Raw genomic sequence first — 17000 nt, 5'->3', positions numbered from 1 at the left:
ATGTATTCCTTTTCATATTGTTTTTCATCATAGCTTATTACAAAGTATTGAATATAGTTCCCTGTGCTCTACAGTAGGACCTTGTTTATCTATTTTATATATAGTAGTTAGTGTCTGCAAATCACAAACTCCCAGTTTTTCCCTCCCCACCCCTTTGCCCCCCCTGGTAACCATAAGTTTGTTTTCTCTGTCTATGAGTTTGTTTCTGTTCTGTAAGTAAGTTCATTTGTGGCATTTTTTTTGAGTCCACATATAAATGATATCATGTGGTATTTTTCTTTCTCTGTCTGGCTTACTTCACATAGTATGACAGTCTCCAGGTCCATCCATGTTGCTGCAGATAGCATTATCTCATTCTTTTTTATGGCTGAGTAGTATTCTACTGTGTATATATACCACAACTTCTTTATGCAGTCATCTGTTGGACATTTACATTGCTTCCATGCCTTGGCTATTGTAAATAGTGCTGCTGTGAACATTAGGTGCATATATCTTTTTGAATTACAGTTTTCTCCAGGTATTTGCCCAGGAGTGGGATTGCTGGGTCATATGGTAAGTCTATTTTTAGCTTTTTAAGGAATCTCTGTAATGTTTTCCACTAATGGCTGCACCAAATTACATTCCCACCGAAAGTGTAGGAGTATTCCCTTTTCTCCACACCCTCTCTGGCATTTATCATCTGTAGACTGAATTTTCAGTGATGGCCATTCTGACTGGTGTGAGGTGATACTTCATTGTAGTTTCAATTTGCATTTCTCTGATGATTAGCTATATTGAGCATTTTCTCATGTGCCTATTGGCCATTTGTATGTCTTCACTGGAGAAATGTTTTAGTCTTCTGCCCATTTATGATAATATGCTTTCTTAAATGCAGATGAAACAGTCACTAAAGTGATCATACATTAGCTCATAATGAAAACAGTAAATTCATAAAGTAGAAGTATTACAGACAGTACTCTGATCACAATGCAAAAGAACCATAAAAATGATTGATACTTTTTTTTAATCAAGGAGGCTTTCACCTGGGAATAAATAAACCTAGTAAACAACTCTTGGGTAAAAGAGAAATATAAGCTAAAAATGTGAATTTCTAAAAAATGGCAGTGAAAACTCTTCATAGCAGATTTTGTGAGATTTTCTTAAAACAATAGTCAAAATTTTATCGTATTTATTTACTTTTATTATTAAAAATGATTCCCAGCCCAAAAAACTAGGAAAAGAACCACAAAGTAAAGAAAATAATAAGGATAAAATCACAAATTAATAGAAAAAAATCTACTTAATAAATCAAAAAGCCTTTTTTTAAATTAACAAATTAGAGATCTAGCTAACTCAATCACAAAGGGGAGAACACACAAATACACAAAAATATAGGGAATAAGTACAATCTGATAAATACAGTTTGAAAAAATTAAAAAATTATAGACCTATATCACTTATAGATACTGATGTAAAAGTTCTAAGTAATACATTAATGAATAGAATCTAGCAACACAGAAAGAAATGATGCACCATGACCAGATAGATTTAATCCAGGAATATAAAGTTGATTCAATACTAGGAAATCCATTAATATGATACATCATATTTAATACATCATATTAATAGATCTAAGACAGAAAGGTTATCTTCCACAGATGCCAGAAAAGCCTTGGACAGAATTCAACACTTGTGTGATAAAAACATTCAAGAAAAAATAACTGAATAATATTTCTTTTACATGAACATGTGTATAGGTGTGTGTATGTCTTTGTCCTAAAGCCAGCATCTTACTTAGTGGGGAAATACTAAGCATCTTACTTAGTGGGGAAATACCCATTGTGTCTACCACTATGTAACATATACTGGGGATATTAGCTAATGCATTTAAAGAAGAAACTTCTAGGGATATGAGAGTTGGATTTTGCAACTCATACCATCAACCTAGAAAACACAGAGAAATAATACTACTAACTTAGACAAAAGTAGTCCTGAGAAGTAGCAGGATATCAAATGATCAGACAGAAGTCAGTAGCCTTCACATATAGTACAAGTAGCCAATGAGAGAGTCTATTAGTTAGGGGTAAAACAATGTAAATAATGGCAGAGAATCTAAAATATTTAGACACTGCACATTTCTTGTTAAATTTTTTCCTTTATGAGGAAAGCTATAACCATTCTTAAGAGTCAGAAAAGTAAATGGAAAGAAATGGAAAGAAATACTTTGTGAGTTTTCCCTAAATTAATGAAGAGTTAACACAATCCTACATATGCTTTTATTTTCTAGTCCAGTAATCACACGTGTAGAAATCTACCCTGAAGATATACTTGAGTAGTACAAAAATGCACACAAGGCTATTCTGCTTAGTGTTCCTCATGTTCTGTACTTTTCCCTCAATGCTTATCACATTTTAAGAAATTTCTCTGGCTACCACCTTTTTAAAATTTAACTTTTAATTTTGAAATAATTATAGGTTCACATGCAATTTAATAAGTGATACAGAGAGCTACATGAACCTTTTCACTCAGGTTGCCCCATTGGCAGCATCTTACAAAGCTGTTGTACAATATCACATCTCTGAAATTGAGAATACGATCCACTGATTTCATTCAAATGTACATGTACTCAGTAGCATGTGGGTGTGTGTTTAGTTCTGTGCAGCTTTACCACATGTGTAGGTTCATGTATTCACCACCATAGTCAAGATACGGAACAGTTTCGTCACTACAAGGATCCCTTGTGCTGCTCTTTTATATCTGTACCCACCTCCTTCCCAGCCTTGCCCTCTGTCTCTACCCCTTCCCTAACCCACAGCAAGCGCTAATCTGTTTTCTGTTAACTAGAATTTTGTCATGCAGTTATGAAGAGTACTGAGTAAGTCAGATTAGTATGTAGGCTGTTGGAATTGAATTTTTTTCACTCAGCATAATTCCCCTAGGATCTATCCAAGTGTTTCTGTGTATCAGTATTTCCCTTTTTATTGCTAAGAATACTCTATGGTATGGATGCACTATCATTTTTGTTTTGTTTTGTTTTGTTTCCAAAACTACTCATTGAAGGACATTTGTTTCCTTTGGGGGCTATAAAGCTGCTACTATTGACTGAATGTTTGTGTTCCCCAGATTTGTATGTTGAAACCTAATCTCTAGTATGATAGTATTAGAATGTGGGTTTGGACAGGTGATTAGGTGTGAGGATAGAGCCCTCATGAATGGGATTAGTGCCCTTAAAAAGAAACCCCAGAGAGCTCCCTTACTCCTTCAGTCATGTTAGGACACAGAAGAAGACTGCTGTCTGTGAACCAGGAAAGGGACCATCACCAGACACTAAATCTGCAGGCATCTTGATCTTGGATTTCCATCTCCAGAACTGTGAGAAATAGATTTCTGTTGTTTATAAGCCACCCAGTTTATGGGGACTAAGCTGCTATGAACATTTGTTTGCAGGTTTTTGTGTAAACCGAAGTCTTCGTTTCTCTGGGATAGATGCCTAGGAGTACTGTTGCTAGGTTGTATGGGAGTTACATGTTCAGGTTTTTAAGACACTGCAAAATTATTTTTCAGAGTGACTGTACCATTTTGCCTCCTTACCAGCAATGTGTGAGTGATCCAGTTTCTCCACATCTTGCCGTCTTTTGGTGTTATCACTATCTTTTATTTTAGCCATTGTGGTAGGTATGCAGTTTTATCTCATCGTGGTTTTAATTTGCATTTGCCTGATGGCAAATGATCAACATCTTTTTACATGCTTATTTGCCATCTGTATCCTCAGGTGAACTATCTTCACAGCTTTAACCTGTTCTTTTATTGGATTACTTTTTTTTTAAACTTTGGAGTTTTAAGAGTATAATAGATAGTTCTAAAATTGATACTTGTTAAAAAAAACACTCATACTTGATGGGTAAAACTACATTTTTTCATGATCTCTAAATGTAGATTAATCTTTAAAAAATGTTAACTCTTAAGGAAAAAATTTTGTTGAAAGTGAGGCATTTCTTTTCCTGGCCTTTTCTTATATTGAACCGTAGTAAAAATAAAGTGAAAATAGTAAAATAAAATTAAAAGACATTCATGACATCATCCTAGGTTTTTTTTTTTTTTTGAGGGGAGAGGTAATTAGGTTTATTAATTTATTTTTAGAGGAGGTACTGGGGATTGAACCCAGGACCTTGTGCATGCTAGGCATGTACTCTACCACTTGAGCTATACCCTCCCCCCAGTCCCAGTTTTATAATATTATGTATATCTGTTTTTCTGTATGAATGTAATCTGGACAGTAATTTCATTCAGATTTCTTGTTACGTGCTTTGTTTTGTAACCATCACCACAGTCTAATTCTAGAACATTGCCATCACTCAGTAAAGGCCTGCACCTATTTAGTAGTCCCAACTCCTCCTTTCCCCTGCTGCTGGGTAACTACTAATCTACCTTCTGTCTCTTTGGATTTGTCTATTCTGGACATTTCATATAATGAAATCATACAATGTGTAGCTTTTTTTGTCTGACTCCTTTGACTTAGCATAATGTTCTCACAGTTCTTCCATGTTGCAGCACTTATCAGTGCTTCATTCCCTTCTATGCCTGAGTAATATTCCATTGTATGAATATACCACAATTTGTCCATTCATCTGTTGGATATTTGGATTGTTTTCACTTTTGGGCTTTTATGAATAATGCTGCTGTGAACATTCATGTACAAGTTTTTGTGTGAACATATATTTTTTACTTCTCTTGGGTATATAACTAGGACTGGGATTGCCTGGATCATACATTTAGCCATTTGAGGAACTGCCAAACTTTTTTTCAAGGTGACAGTATCATTTTACATTCCCTCCAGCAATAAGGGTTTCAGTTTCTCCTTACCCACACCAACACTTCTATTGTGTCTTTTAGGATAGCCATCCTAGTAGGTATGAAGTGGAGTTTCGTGGTTTTGATTTGCATTGCCCTAATGAATAATAATGTTGAACATATTTTTATGTGCTTGTTGGTCATTTGTATATCACTTTCAGAGAAATGTCTACTCAGATCTCTTGGCCATTTGAAAGTTGCATTATCTTTTTATTGTTGAGTTGTAATCGTTCTTTTTGTGTATTCTGGATGGTAGGTAGATCCTTATCAGCTAGACGATTTGCAAATATTTTCTCCCATTCTGAGGGATATATTTTCACTTTCCTGCTAATGTTCTTTGACTCACAGAGTTTTAAATTTTGACGGTTCTGTGTATCTAGTTTTTCTTTTGGTTGCTTATGCATTTAGTGTCACATGTAAGTAACCATTGCCTAATCCGAGATCATGCATATTTATACCTGTATTTCCTCCTAAGAGTTTTATAGATTTAGACCTTACTTCTAGGTCTTTGATCCGTTTTGAGTTAGTTTTTTTGTATATAGTGTGAGCTAAGGTTCCAGCTTTATTCATTTGCATGTGGATATTCAGTTGCCCCTAGACCATTTGTTGAAAAGACTATTCTTTTCCTCATTGAATGGCCCTAGAACTCATGTTAAAATTCATTACCCATACATATATGAGTTTATTTCTGGATTCTCAGTTCTATTCCATTGGTCTGCGTGTCTATCCAATGCCACATTACCCTTACTTCAGAACCACCCTGTCTTAATTATTGTAGTTTTGTAGTAAGTTTTGAAATCAGGACGTATGAGTTCCAGAACTTTGTCTCAGCTATTTGGGTTCCTTTGCATTTCCACATGAATTTTATAATCAACTTGCCATTTCTGATAAAAAGGCAGTTAGAATTTTGATGGGATTACATTGAATTTGTAGATCGACTTGGGAAACATTGCCATCTTAACAATATTGTCTTCCATTCTGTGGAAATAATGGAAAAAATGGATCTTTTTCCATTTATTTTAACCTCAAATTTATTTCAGTGATATTTTGTAGTTGTCAGTGTACAACTCTTAAATATTTGGGGTAAATTTATTCTTAAGAATTATATTCTTTTAGATGTTATTGTAAATGCAGATGTTTTCTTAGTTTTATTTTCTGTTTGTTACTTCTTTTAGGCTGTAAGCATAGATTTAAAAAATTAATTTCATTCCTCTGTATCTGTAAAAGGGAAAATAAAAGTGAATTCAGTTGTCAGGAACTTCTTCACATTCAGAGTCCATCTCTACTGAATCATTTTGAATCAAAATTGTCAGTGGCTGTGTCTTTCCTCACAGTATCATCCACTGTTGGAGGGATTTCTTTCCAAATTACCAACAAATATTCTGCACATTTTTGATGCAGACACTTTCCTATATGCCTTAGTTTCATTTTCTTCCTCAATTAGATCAGTGTCTTCTAAAAGTTAAACAGCTTCTCTTCAAAGGCCACAGGAATTCCATGATAAACTGATGTTTGACATCTTAACAGAAATCCTGCATGATGCATGAATGTCACACCAGTTGCCTGTGCTTTAAAATTTCTTTATCTATTCTGAGGAGTTTCTTCTGCTTTCAGCTATATGCCTGGCCTTGGGGATAAGCAATCCTTTTTGCATAAGTCGCTGAGATTCATCTACTTGCAGCATTTTTCTCTTTATTACAGGTTTCTTTTTCACATGCACTTTTGTGTTGTTTTACAAGAGAGTATGAATTGTAGCAATTCCAGTAATGAGTATTTGTTTCAGTAATATGAAATTTATACCCCACTGTCTGTTTTCATGCTTTTCTATGAACACATTCTTAATTTTAAGGGCGAATTACACTGTTAATGATTTTGAAGTTGTTTTAAGCAGCATATAAACACATGTAACTCAAAGTGATATCAATGTGAGTGCCTGTGACTAAGTTCAGGTATGCATATGGAAGAACAACTATGTCACAACTCCCTCTTGGCCAGCTACAAGTACAACATACGTCGGTTCCAATAGTTTGGAATTTTATTGCACAAAATGATGATGACTTATTTTCTTGATCATTGATCACATAGAGGTAACATGGTCCTTACACAACAGCTTAATGTAACATTTCCCCTATATTTATGGGTGTATGATTGTGGTTAAGGAACCTCTTTAGGCATTCCTTAAAATTAGGATACATATTTACTTCCTCTCTGTTTCCTCATTGACTCCTTCCTCCCTACTCCAACTTCTCTTGCTTACAGTGTTGACGATCTCACCATTGACTTATCAGTTCTCAAAAACTATTCAGTCGTGGCTTCTCCCACCTGACATTTTTGCCTTCAAGTCCTACCAGTTTTAAGTTTCTAAAGATTTTTATACGTGTTCCATGCTGTGTCTTTTCCACTGCTAACCTGTTTCAAGTAGCTGCTATAGCTGTCTTACTGATTTCCCTATAAACATTTTATTTCACTCAAAACCATTCTTCACAGAGCCGTCAAGTGTTTAAAATACAAACTAAATATGTAATTCCCTTATGTTAAAGCCTACAGTGACTCATTGCTATGTAAGAATATGATTAAGAACGTAGTCTCTGAATTCAGAAGACTTGATTTTAGTCCTAACACAGATGTGTTATTATGATTACTCAAGATAATTTCCAGGCTTCTTAACGTGAACTCTGAGGTCTTCAGTGACCTCTGCCCATTCCTCTAGTTTCATTTCTTGCTTGTAGTTCCCTGTACCTTGGGTACTCATTCCTCCCTCTGTGCTTTGTTCATGCTGTCCGTCTCAGAGCCTTCCTTTTCTGGTTTCTGCTCCTTGGGCATGTATGTCCACTAGGGTTCAGTTCAATGGTCACTTTTGTCCTGAAACTTCTCTAATTGTTCCCCAACCCATACCTTCTGATTGGACACTTGTCCTTCGAGTCTGCATAATACCCTTTACTTATTATTCTTACTACACTTACTACATTTTATTTTAATTTTCTTTCTGTGTCTCTTTCCACCATATACTAAGTCCCTATGGGCAAGAAGTGGTTTTTGTCACAATGCCTGACACAGTAAATGTTGCTGCATGAATGACTTAATAACATTTGTATCAGTACCATCTGAAGATTTGTATAGTCCAGACTCTATATCAGTACATTGAAAACAAAACTGATTTTTCTTGCTATAAAACAAAAACCCATTTTCTGCTCCTGATGACTGACTAGTCTCTGGTAGGAACTACCACTCCCCCAGTCATCTGGGCTAGAAATTTTCATTAACCTTAAGTTCTTTCCCCCCATATCAATAAATTGCTTTTAAAATATCATTTTTAGCTCAGATTTTAACATAATTATTTTTAATCCATTGTAATAATTTAAAATGTTTAGGTATATGCATATGTGTAAAGGTTAGCTACTGTTGACACTGCATGAACATTCAAGACTATTTTGGAATAATCACCTACCATCCTCTACCTTAACACAGTTTTGTTTATTTCCTTTTATATGTCTAGTTGCAAAGCTGCAGTCATAATGGACATAATCATTTTGGATCCTTGTGCACCTTTAGGAAAAATTTTTATTTTTAAATAAAGTGTTGGAATGAAGCCCCTTTTGGCTTCCTTGAGGGGGCCACAATGCCCTGTGTGTTCCACATCATCAGTATTTTCAGAGACTAGACGTAGGTGTTTGAAGGCTGGAATCTATAGATCACCCCTGCTTTCCTGGCTGTGCTGCTGGGCTCTGCTGTATGGTTTGTTTCCTTAGGGCACAGCTGAGGACTTTAGGTACCTGGCCTTCTTCTCCCACTCCAACTTTTTGTTGTGGGTAATTTCAGACCTATAAAAAGTGAAAGAACAGGAGAATGAGCACCTGTATATGCTTAGAACACCTAGATTCACCCACCAGTCATTACCGTTTCACCACACTTATCTTGCTCTTGTGGGCATGTGCTCCTCCGTTTACTCATATATCCATGTCTTCTGTTTTGCTCAGCCATTTGAAAGTACATTGCAGATATCGTACACTTCATCCCTAAATACATCAGCATGTATTTCCTGGGGATGAGGATGTTTTCTTACAAAGCCACCAGATTATTTAACATTAGTACAGTATTACCTGATAATTATTGAATATTCTGATGTCTCTGTCCAGTAATATCCTTAAAAAGCTTTTTCTTTTTTAAGGTCCAGGGTCCAGTCAAGGGTTGCACAATGCATTTAGTTTTCAGTATCTTTGGTGTCCTTCCATCTAGCAGAGCACCGCCATCCCTGACCTCTCTTTTTCTCTCACTTGACATTTCTATATTGTAACTGCCCAAACTGTTTTGTTAAATGTCCAAAAATTTAGACTTGTCTGATTGTTCATTATTATCATACTCAGGTTAAACATATTTGGCAAGAATACAACATAAATAATGGATCTCTTTCAGTGTATCTCCCCAGGAGGTCACTGTCCTTTTTGGACATTGAGAGACTCTTAAAAAGATGGCTCCTATGTCCTTTTGACATTCCAGTAGTCTGTCACAGCTTCCTTGCTTTGTGTAAAACTAGATATTCTGGGTTACTTTGGTATATTTCATGCCCACACCCAGAATCAGCTATTTCTCCATGAAGTCTTGTTTCCTTATACCAGAAAATGATATCAGAGAACATAATCTAGGCTTTTGGGGTACCTACTACTACTGGATTGGTCATTGTTTCTAGCCCTCCTCAGTGGACAGTTAGGAATATTTTTAAACAAAAATATATCTTAAATTTATTTTAATTTATAATTCAAACACAAGATTCAAGGTTTCCTTGTACTTGATTTTGTATTTTTTATATCTTATGTTGAAAATATTGGTTCCTAATTTATAGGAACATAATTACTTATTTGCTTTTTCCTACTATATATATTAATTTCAGACTAACAGTATCTATATTATTACTGTGCTTAAAGCTCATCTCAACTCTGCTCATGTCTACTTCTATATTAATTTCAAACTAACAGTATATTATTACTATGCTTAAAGCTCATCTCAACTCTGTTCACGTATACTTTCGTAAGTAACCATCTTTTATTAGTTTTTGCATTATCTTTTCTATTGATCTTTAAAACATATGAAATTCAGATAATTTCCTGTTCTCCTTATTTTTAGATAAAAAGTAACATACTATATACCCAATTTTGCAATTTGCTTTTTCTACTTTTAGCGTATCTTGGAAATCACTACACAGCAGTACAGAGAGATCTACCTCATTCTCTTTTACAGCTGCATAGTGCTCTATTGTGTAACTATGTTAGACATTTAGGTTGTTTAGTCTTTTGCAATTACTATGTGATAATGTTTATATTTTAAAAATATGGGTAATCTAAGTATACATTCCCCAGAGAATTGAAAATAGGACTCAAACAGATACTTGTTATGCCAGTGCTCACAGCAGCATTACTTCCAATAGCCAAAAGGTGAAAACAACCCAAATGTCCATACAGATGAATGGAGAAACAAAATGTAGTTACAATGGAATATTACTCAGCCATAGAAAAGCAGTGAAATTCTGATACACACTACAACATGGATGAACCTTAAAAGACATCATGCTAAGTAAAATAAGCCAGACACAAAAGGGCAGATATTGTATGATTCCACTTGTAAGAATGAATCTAGGATGAAATCAGAAAGTAAATTAGAGGTTTCCAGAGACTAGGGGGAAGAGGGGAATGGAGACTTACTGCTTAACTAGGTAAAGTTTTTACTGGGATGAGGAAAATTTTTGGAAATAGTGGTGATGGTTGCACAATACTGTGAATGTAATTAATGCTACTGACTTGTACACTTAGAATGGTTAAAATGGTAAATTGTATATGACATACATATTTACCACAGTAAAGAAAGTGGTTATAAACATATTTTTATATGTAATTAGCAGTAAATCTCTTTAAAACATTAGAGGTCAATGATGAATTAGAAATTTGGGAGAGACTATCCAAAGCAGTTGAGTTCCTGGAGCATCTAGCAAGAACTCTAGACCTCATTTTGGCCTGAAATAGGTTTCCAAGCTTAAACATTAAATGGGTTCTTGAAACATCTGTATCTTTTGATCCTGACATAAGATGATAAACATTTTGAATCTGAATGTAACAATTGCCCTTCCATATTTTTTCCTAACATCATATTTTCGTGTATTTTATTAGTAGGCAAAACCATGAAGTTAACATAGTCATCTTTTGGTATCTGTTCTCATTTTACAAAGTAAAGAATAGGCTCAGAGAAGATACCTTTCCCCAGGTCACACAGCTGTAAGGGACACAGGAGCTCTCTTGTGTCCCAGTGCAGTTCTTACTGAAGCATCATTCATTAATTGTATAATTATTTAATGAACATCTACTGTGTGCCAGCACTGGGAATATAATAAAGAACACAACGAATTCCACGCCCTTTCTCAAGTAGTGTATAGTTTAACAAAGGAGAGAGCCCCACAATTACGATACAGTATGACAAGGTGGATTAAGAACAGTGGCTGTGAGAACGTTTCAGAGGGGCTGTTTGAAATAACATATAATATTCAGAAACATCTGATACCTGGTTCAGCTTCACACTTCTATAACCACGTGACTAAAACCTAAGCTTTCCATCTTTGGAAAACTGCTGAGACCTAATTAGCCTTTCACAGCCTCCAATCAGCCACTTAGTCTGCACACTGTGTATTGAAACTTTTTCAGCTCTGGAAAGAACTTGTTTTTCCCAGCTGTGAAAACAGATCTGCCATTCCTCTGTCCCAGGCCTACTCAAGTCCGGCACATAACAATATTCCTGATGCACAGTAGATGCTGAATAAATGTCATTCAATAAGTGGATAAAGGCTCCCCAGATCACACCCTTCAATGGACTTAAAGCAGCTCTGCTTCTGCTGCATTCCTTTTCCTATGTATGGATTTCTTGGTTCTGTGGCCTGGGCACTAGTACTGTTACTTTAATTTTTTATTATCCTTATTAGTTGGATATAAACATATTCTCCAAAAAAAGTAAATTTTAATTTTTGCTCCAAAATATATTTCAGACTTCCATATCTAGAACTTTTATGAGGAACACAAATAATCCTCTGTAATATTTTTTTAAGGGTGACATTGAAACTCTGAAAGATCAAACATGCTGACATACAACTGTTTGATTTTTATAGTTATATTTGTTTGCAGTATTTTGCAAAGTATGTTTTTAATGATTTTAGGATCTTACTGGTATCATGCTTCAAGGGCAATTAAATATTTGTTATTTTATCCTAATTTTCAGGTAAAGAAGATACTCCCTCATTGCTTGGTCTTTGTGGGTCTCTAACATCAGTGGCAAGTTACAAATCTCTAACAAGCCTAAAATCTAATGACTACCTTGCAAGTCCTACAACAGAGGTGACAAGTCCAGGCCTAACTCCATCCTGAAAAGTTTTATGTAAAAGCCAAGAGTTTTTATGTTGCAAATGTTCTATTTACGTAAGTTTGACTGCTGGGAAAATCTTTGGGATTTTATATTGTTCTGGCACATGTCTAGAATTCTACTGCTTATATTAGATAATTCAGTCAACTCCATGTGAACTTGAGTGAAAAAAAAATGATCCTGCCATTTTTCATTTTAAAATTCTTATATTTGTCACTGAGGAAGTTTAAAAATGAATAGGCTTTTAAAAAGCTTTCAGACATTCTCTGATAATTCATTGCAAATTGTACATATTTATTATTCAGCTGATTTTCATGTTTAAATGTATCCTAATTGCCAGAGACTTGAGTTCAAGGTTATATTCTAGAGACTCTGGAGCTAAGTATTTTCTTTTGCTCTTTTTTCAATGATTAAATTTTCTAAAAATGACTTACTTCACCTTTCATGAATTTCTTCCTAGGTTCTGATGTTTTAAAAAAGCCTTGACTCTAATGTGAGGAGAAAGGGTCTCAGGTGCAGCTTCATGGTGGTTTATTTAGTTTTTCTTTAACAGTTATCATTTGGCATTAACTTAACATTCTACTTAACGTTTTATAAATTTTGTAGGATGTGCCTGTAGGCAGTTACTGAATTTGTTAGGGTCACAGGGAACGTATTTTACAGTGTTTTAGGCCATTTAGGTAAAATGAATGTTTCTTGTCTTTGTTTTCTCAGATTTTCTTAAAAGGTTATCAATTAAAAATTGATCACATTTATGCCTAATAAGTTGGAATCATTTAAAAATGTGTAACAGATGTTGAAAAATATTTTATCTGGAAAGACTTGAAGTTCATTTAAGGATTTGAGAAGCTTTTAAATAAGGATCAGTAGGCTAATCACTGTACTTAACAATCTGTCTGACATCCAGAGCTGTTTGTTCTCCCGTGGGTGCAACAGTGAATTGTGTCATAGATGCTTTACAGCTTCTCTCATTAATCAGGCCATAATCTCACTTTAAGGTTGATGTTAATGTTAAAAATTATTGCACTTCTACTGGTAAAAAAGATCAGTTTTCTTTTTTTTTAAAAAAAACTATGAGCTGTCTTTTAAATTTTTGCAAATTTTGGAACAACTATACATTTTGTCCCTAAAAATTCCACCATATTGAAAGAGAAAATGTATGAAGTATATTTTCTACAGTAAGTAATATGGGGAAAACATGATCAGTTGTGCCAAAGACGTTTTATACATTGTTTACATGAAGAGGCTACTACAATACTTATTGGGGACTTCATATGCTATTTTTATTTGTTAATAAAACATTACATTCAAACTTAGTAACTTTGACATATAGGAATAACATTCCTCCTAAAATATTGTATTGAGAGGCGACAGGAAGCACTTATCACAATCATTCTTTGTACTAGAAATGTGGGAGTGTGGTGGTTCTCTGTAATATTTAGATCTTTACTCTTATGAGTTGGAATTTAAGATAATAAATAGTAACAATGTCATTTCAGGGACAAAGGAGGCCTGGAAGCACTTAAATTATCTTAGTTGTACCAGAACATATTCAGAGCTTTATTCCTTTAGCTTAAGGCCTTAATACCTGTAGTAATGCAATGTTCTTGAGAAATGGTACCTTTATGCTAATTCTGTGTATCTTATTGTGAGTGAGGTATCTAAAGCCATCTTTAATCAGCATGGGGAATGGAAGGAAAGTTTAAATGAGGACAATGGAGACATTTGGACAAGGGAATGAAAAATGGCTAAGGAAAGGAACTTCAAAAATTTTAGGCTGGCCTTAATCACTATCGCTGCTTTCCTAACTCTTAGAATGTTTAAATGCTTTCATTCATGGTCCACTCTCAGATGACATTTATAATCCTTCAGTAATTAAATGAAATCATTGTTAAATTTTTTCCATACATTTTTATAATATAGAAAGTAAATACAAGATTCCACAACTGATAAAAATTTTGATTTGTCTATTGTATACAGTAACTTGTGCATCTTAACCATGCTGCTAGATGCAGATTTAAACATGACTCTTCCTCCTTTCTTGGAGCTCTTGGTATAAAATTCATATGCTAATGTGAATTTAGGTTTCTACACAGCTCATTTCACACTAGTTATAGAAGCAGTTTGTTAATGTTGCATGAGGTATGTCTCAATCTTTAATTTTAGGTGGTAGTTAGTGTTCACTGTTCACATATCCTCCCCTAAGTAGAATGCTGAATTATCTGCTAATATTTCCATGTGTATTTTGTTGCCTTGATGTATTATACTTGTTGCATGTGTATTAAACATTTTGTACCATGCAGTAGTAGTCTTTATTTTTCCCTTGACAAAAAGTTAACTTGATTCAAGTTGTATACTGAACTTTTGTTTCAGGAAATGTTGTAAATGTGTATTACTCAACACCTGAACTATTCATATGAATATGGTTTTAGAGACCCTCATTTCAACTCATATCAAATTAAATACTTATTTTTTTAATGACATGATATGCTTTAGGATCAGCATCATCTGTGGAAGTGGCAATATTCTGATTTACTTACATAACAACCATGTTTGGTTTCTCACTGGTGAAATGGAAGCATCACCATCTTCTCAGCACCTATGTGATGGCATCAGGATGATGTCAGCGTTAAATAAAATTATATGTATAAATTCTTAAGCAGTAAATACCAAATGCAAGCTACTGCTAATTAAGATGGACAGAAACCTTAAAAAACGCAAGTACACTAAGCTTGTTTTTATTTAAGTCATCTTTATTAGATTTATATACAAGTTTTCAAGTGATTAAAAAATGTGTCTCAGATTTACCACTTATGGAAATTCTTTGTTAAGTTTCCTATCAGGGGTTAAAATTTCCAGTTTTGATAAACTAATACATTGGATTGCCTCTGAAATGTCACATGACTGCTTTGAACATCAGAGTTCTAATTTTTTTTAATTAGTCCACTTTGCTCTTCTGTAAGCAAAGCAGCTACTTATATTTAGCTTTAGCATTTGTTCTTTTTCACTGACTGGAAGGGGAAGATAAAACTATGTAACTGTCACTGTGGTACCTTTTAAAAATATATTTCAGTCCAAACCAAAACTTTTCATTGTTTTCAAATAGGTCACTTATTATCGTAAGTCCCATTTTCCATACTGGCAGTTATTTTTTCTAAAACCCAACTCTGAAACACAGCTAAAACCAGTTTCACTACACAACACTTGGCCTTAATACGTAACACATTCTGATGTTTTCTTTTCTATGCTGTGCTAAACTATGCTATCATATTTTCTTTCAGTGAAAAACACACACACACACAAAACACAGAACCACCAAAATAACTGATCTTGGGGGAGGAAACAAACACCACAACACAACCCTTTAACGTTTACAGCTGTGCCAAAATACATCCTTGGTTTCTCTTGCCTTCTTGTTCCCCCTTTGGCACGCAAGGCCTCTTGGACCATTTCCAGTCTGCTCTCTGACCTCATACTCAAACTCTTTGTTCAGGCCACTGGCACTGATCGAGACGCTCAACCTTCAGGTATGTTTAATTGGATCATAATTCAGGTATGTCTTAACCTTAGAAGTATTTTCTGACCAATCCGTCTCTACCCCCAGGCTGAGGGGAGAACTCTTCAGCTTTTCCATTACTCCTTTTGCATACTTCTAAACAATCACAGCTGAATCCTCGAGGCCAGTGCCAGCATCTGAAATGTCTTATCTCCAGTGTTTTTTATACGGCCTACCACATAAAAGGTCTCAGTAAGTGCTGAGTGATAGATTAAAACATAAGAGTAGTCATTCATTTTAAAAGTTCATTTTGGAAAAAAATGCAGGTGATACACTATACTTTCCCACATCCCTGGAATTTGTGCCCCAGCAAAAAAGAGGGAAGAATTTAGAGTCAAATGTGGTTAAGTAAACATAATGAATAATTTCCCTAGAAATAGAAGAAAAAATTAAATTCTGTATTACTTTTTAAAAAAGTCAAATGGGTATTATATGAAAAGTAACAAATATGTAATACTTGAATAAGACATTTTTTCTTAAAAAACTTACACATAAGAAATTAACTGTGTATGTTCGAAAATTTAACATTAACAGAATGAAAAACTTACCCTTTCAGAAGTATTACCAAGAACACAATTTGTAGGCAAGGCTTTTTCAGTTGCCACTATTAATGCTTCTTTATCACTTAAGTATAGAGGAAGCTTCAGTTCAACCTTGTTTTCATCCAGATTACACTGTGTGTGATTCATGTTAGAAAAAATGTAGGGAATTCTATTTAAGTTATTCCAGTCATAAAGGAAGAATTTTCGACAACTGCAGTCAGTATTGGGGTGGGGGAAAGATGAAAATTCCCCATCAGGTATGTATAAGTGACATTTAAGTTGAAATATGTGACTGTTTTTTGAGAGCAGTATTCAAAATCTGAATTTTTCTGCCTTTTTCTACCAGTTATCAAAAAGAAGCATAGGAGAACCAAGGTAAATTTAAACTTAATATTGTTAAACAGCAGTGTTCAAGGTCAACTTTTGTGCATGTGTAATATGTATATATGTGTGTATAATATAGCATTAACACAGTAATTTTATATGAAAATATTTAACTAGTAGCACAGTGATGATTTTAAGAAAGCATGAAATATTTTAATGAAAATATGGCAAAGTTATAAATATTTACATTTTATGAATATATATGTTGCAAATTATTTAAGTTAAATTATTTAGTTGAGGTAAATTAACACAGGATAAAATGAACACAGAAGGTTAAATACAAACTGTAAATA

The 17000-nt window shown here is 34.3% G+C and overlaps 1 protein-coding gene across 8 annotated transcripts in view; it reads left to right on the top strand.

Moving 5' to 3' along the window:
• The window catches only part of RUNDC3B (RUN domain containing 3B), a 120201-nt gene extending 103503 nt beyond the window's left edge, over nt 1-16698 (top strand). For 6 of the 8 annotated variants that reach the window (XM_072965072.1, XM_072965076.1, XM_072965074.1 and 3 more), the window contains one exon: nt 12085-14525. In XM_072965072.1, the coding sequence (XP_072821173.1) occupies nt 12085-12230 (146 nt within the window). In that variant the 3' untranslated portion in view covers nt 12231-14525. Of the gene's footprint in view, nt 1-12084; nt 14526-16669 lie in introns of those variants that run through there. The other 2 variants (XR_012074533.1, XR_012074532.1) reach the window with 2 other exon arrangements.
• The last annotated feature ends 302 nt before the right edge of the window (nt 16699-17000 follow it).

This window comes from Vicugna pacos, chromosome 7, assembly GCF_048564905.1.
Source record: "Vicugna pacos chromosome 7, VicPac4, whole genome shotgun sequence".
Lineage (NCBI taxonomy): Eukaryota > Metazoa > Chordata > Mammalia > Artiodactyla > Camelidae > Vicugna > Vicugna pacos.
The sequence above is the reverse complement of the archived record's forward strand: the minus strand, read 5'-3'. Positions and strand labels throughout refer to the sequence as shown.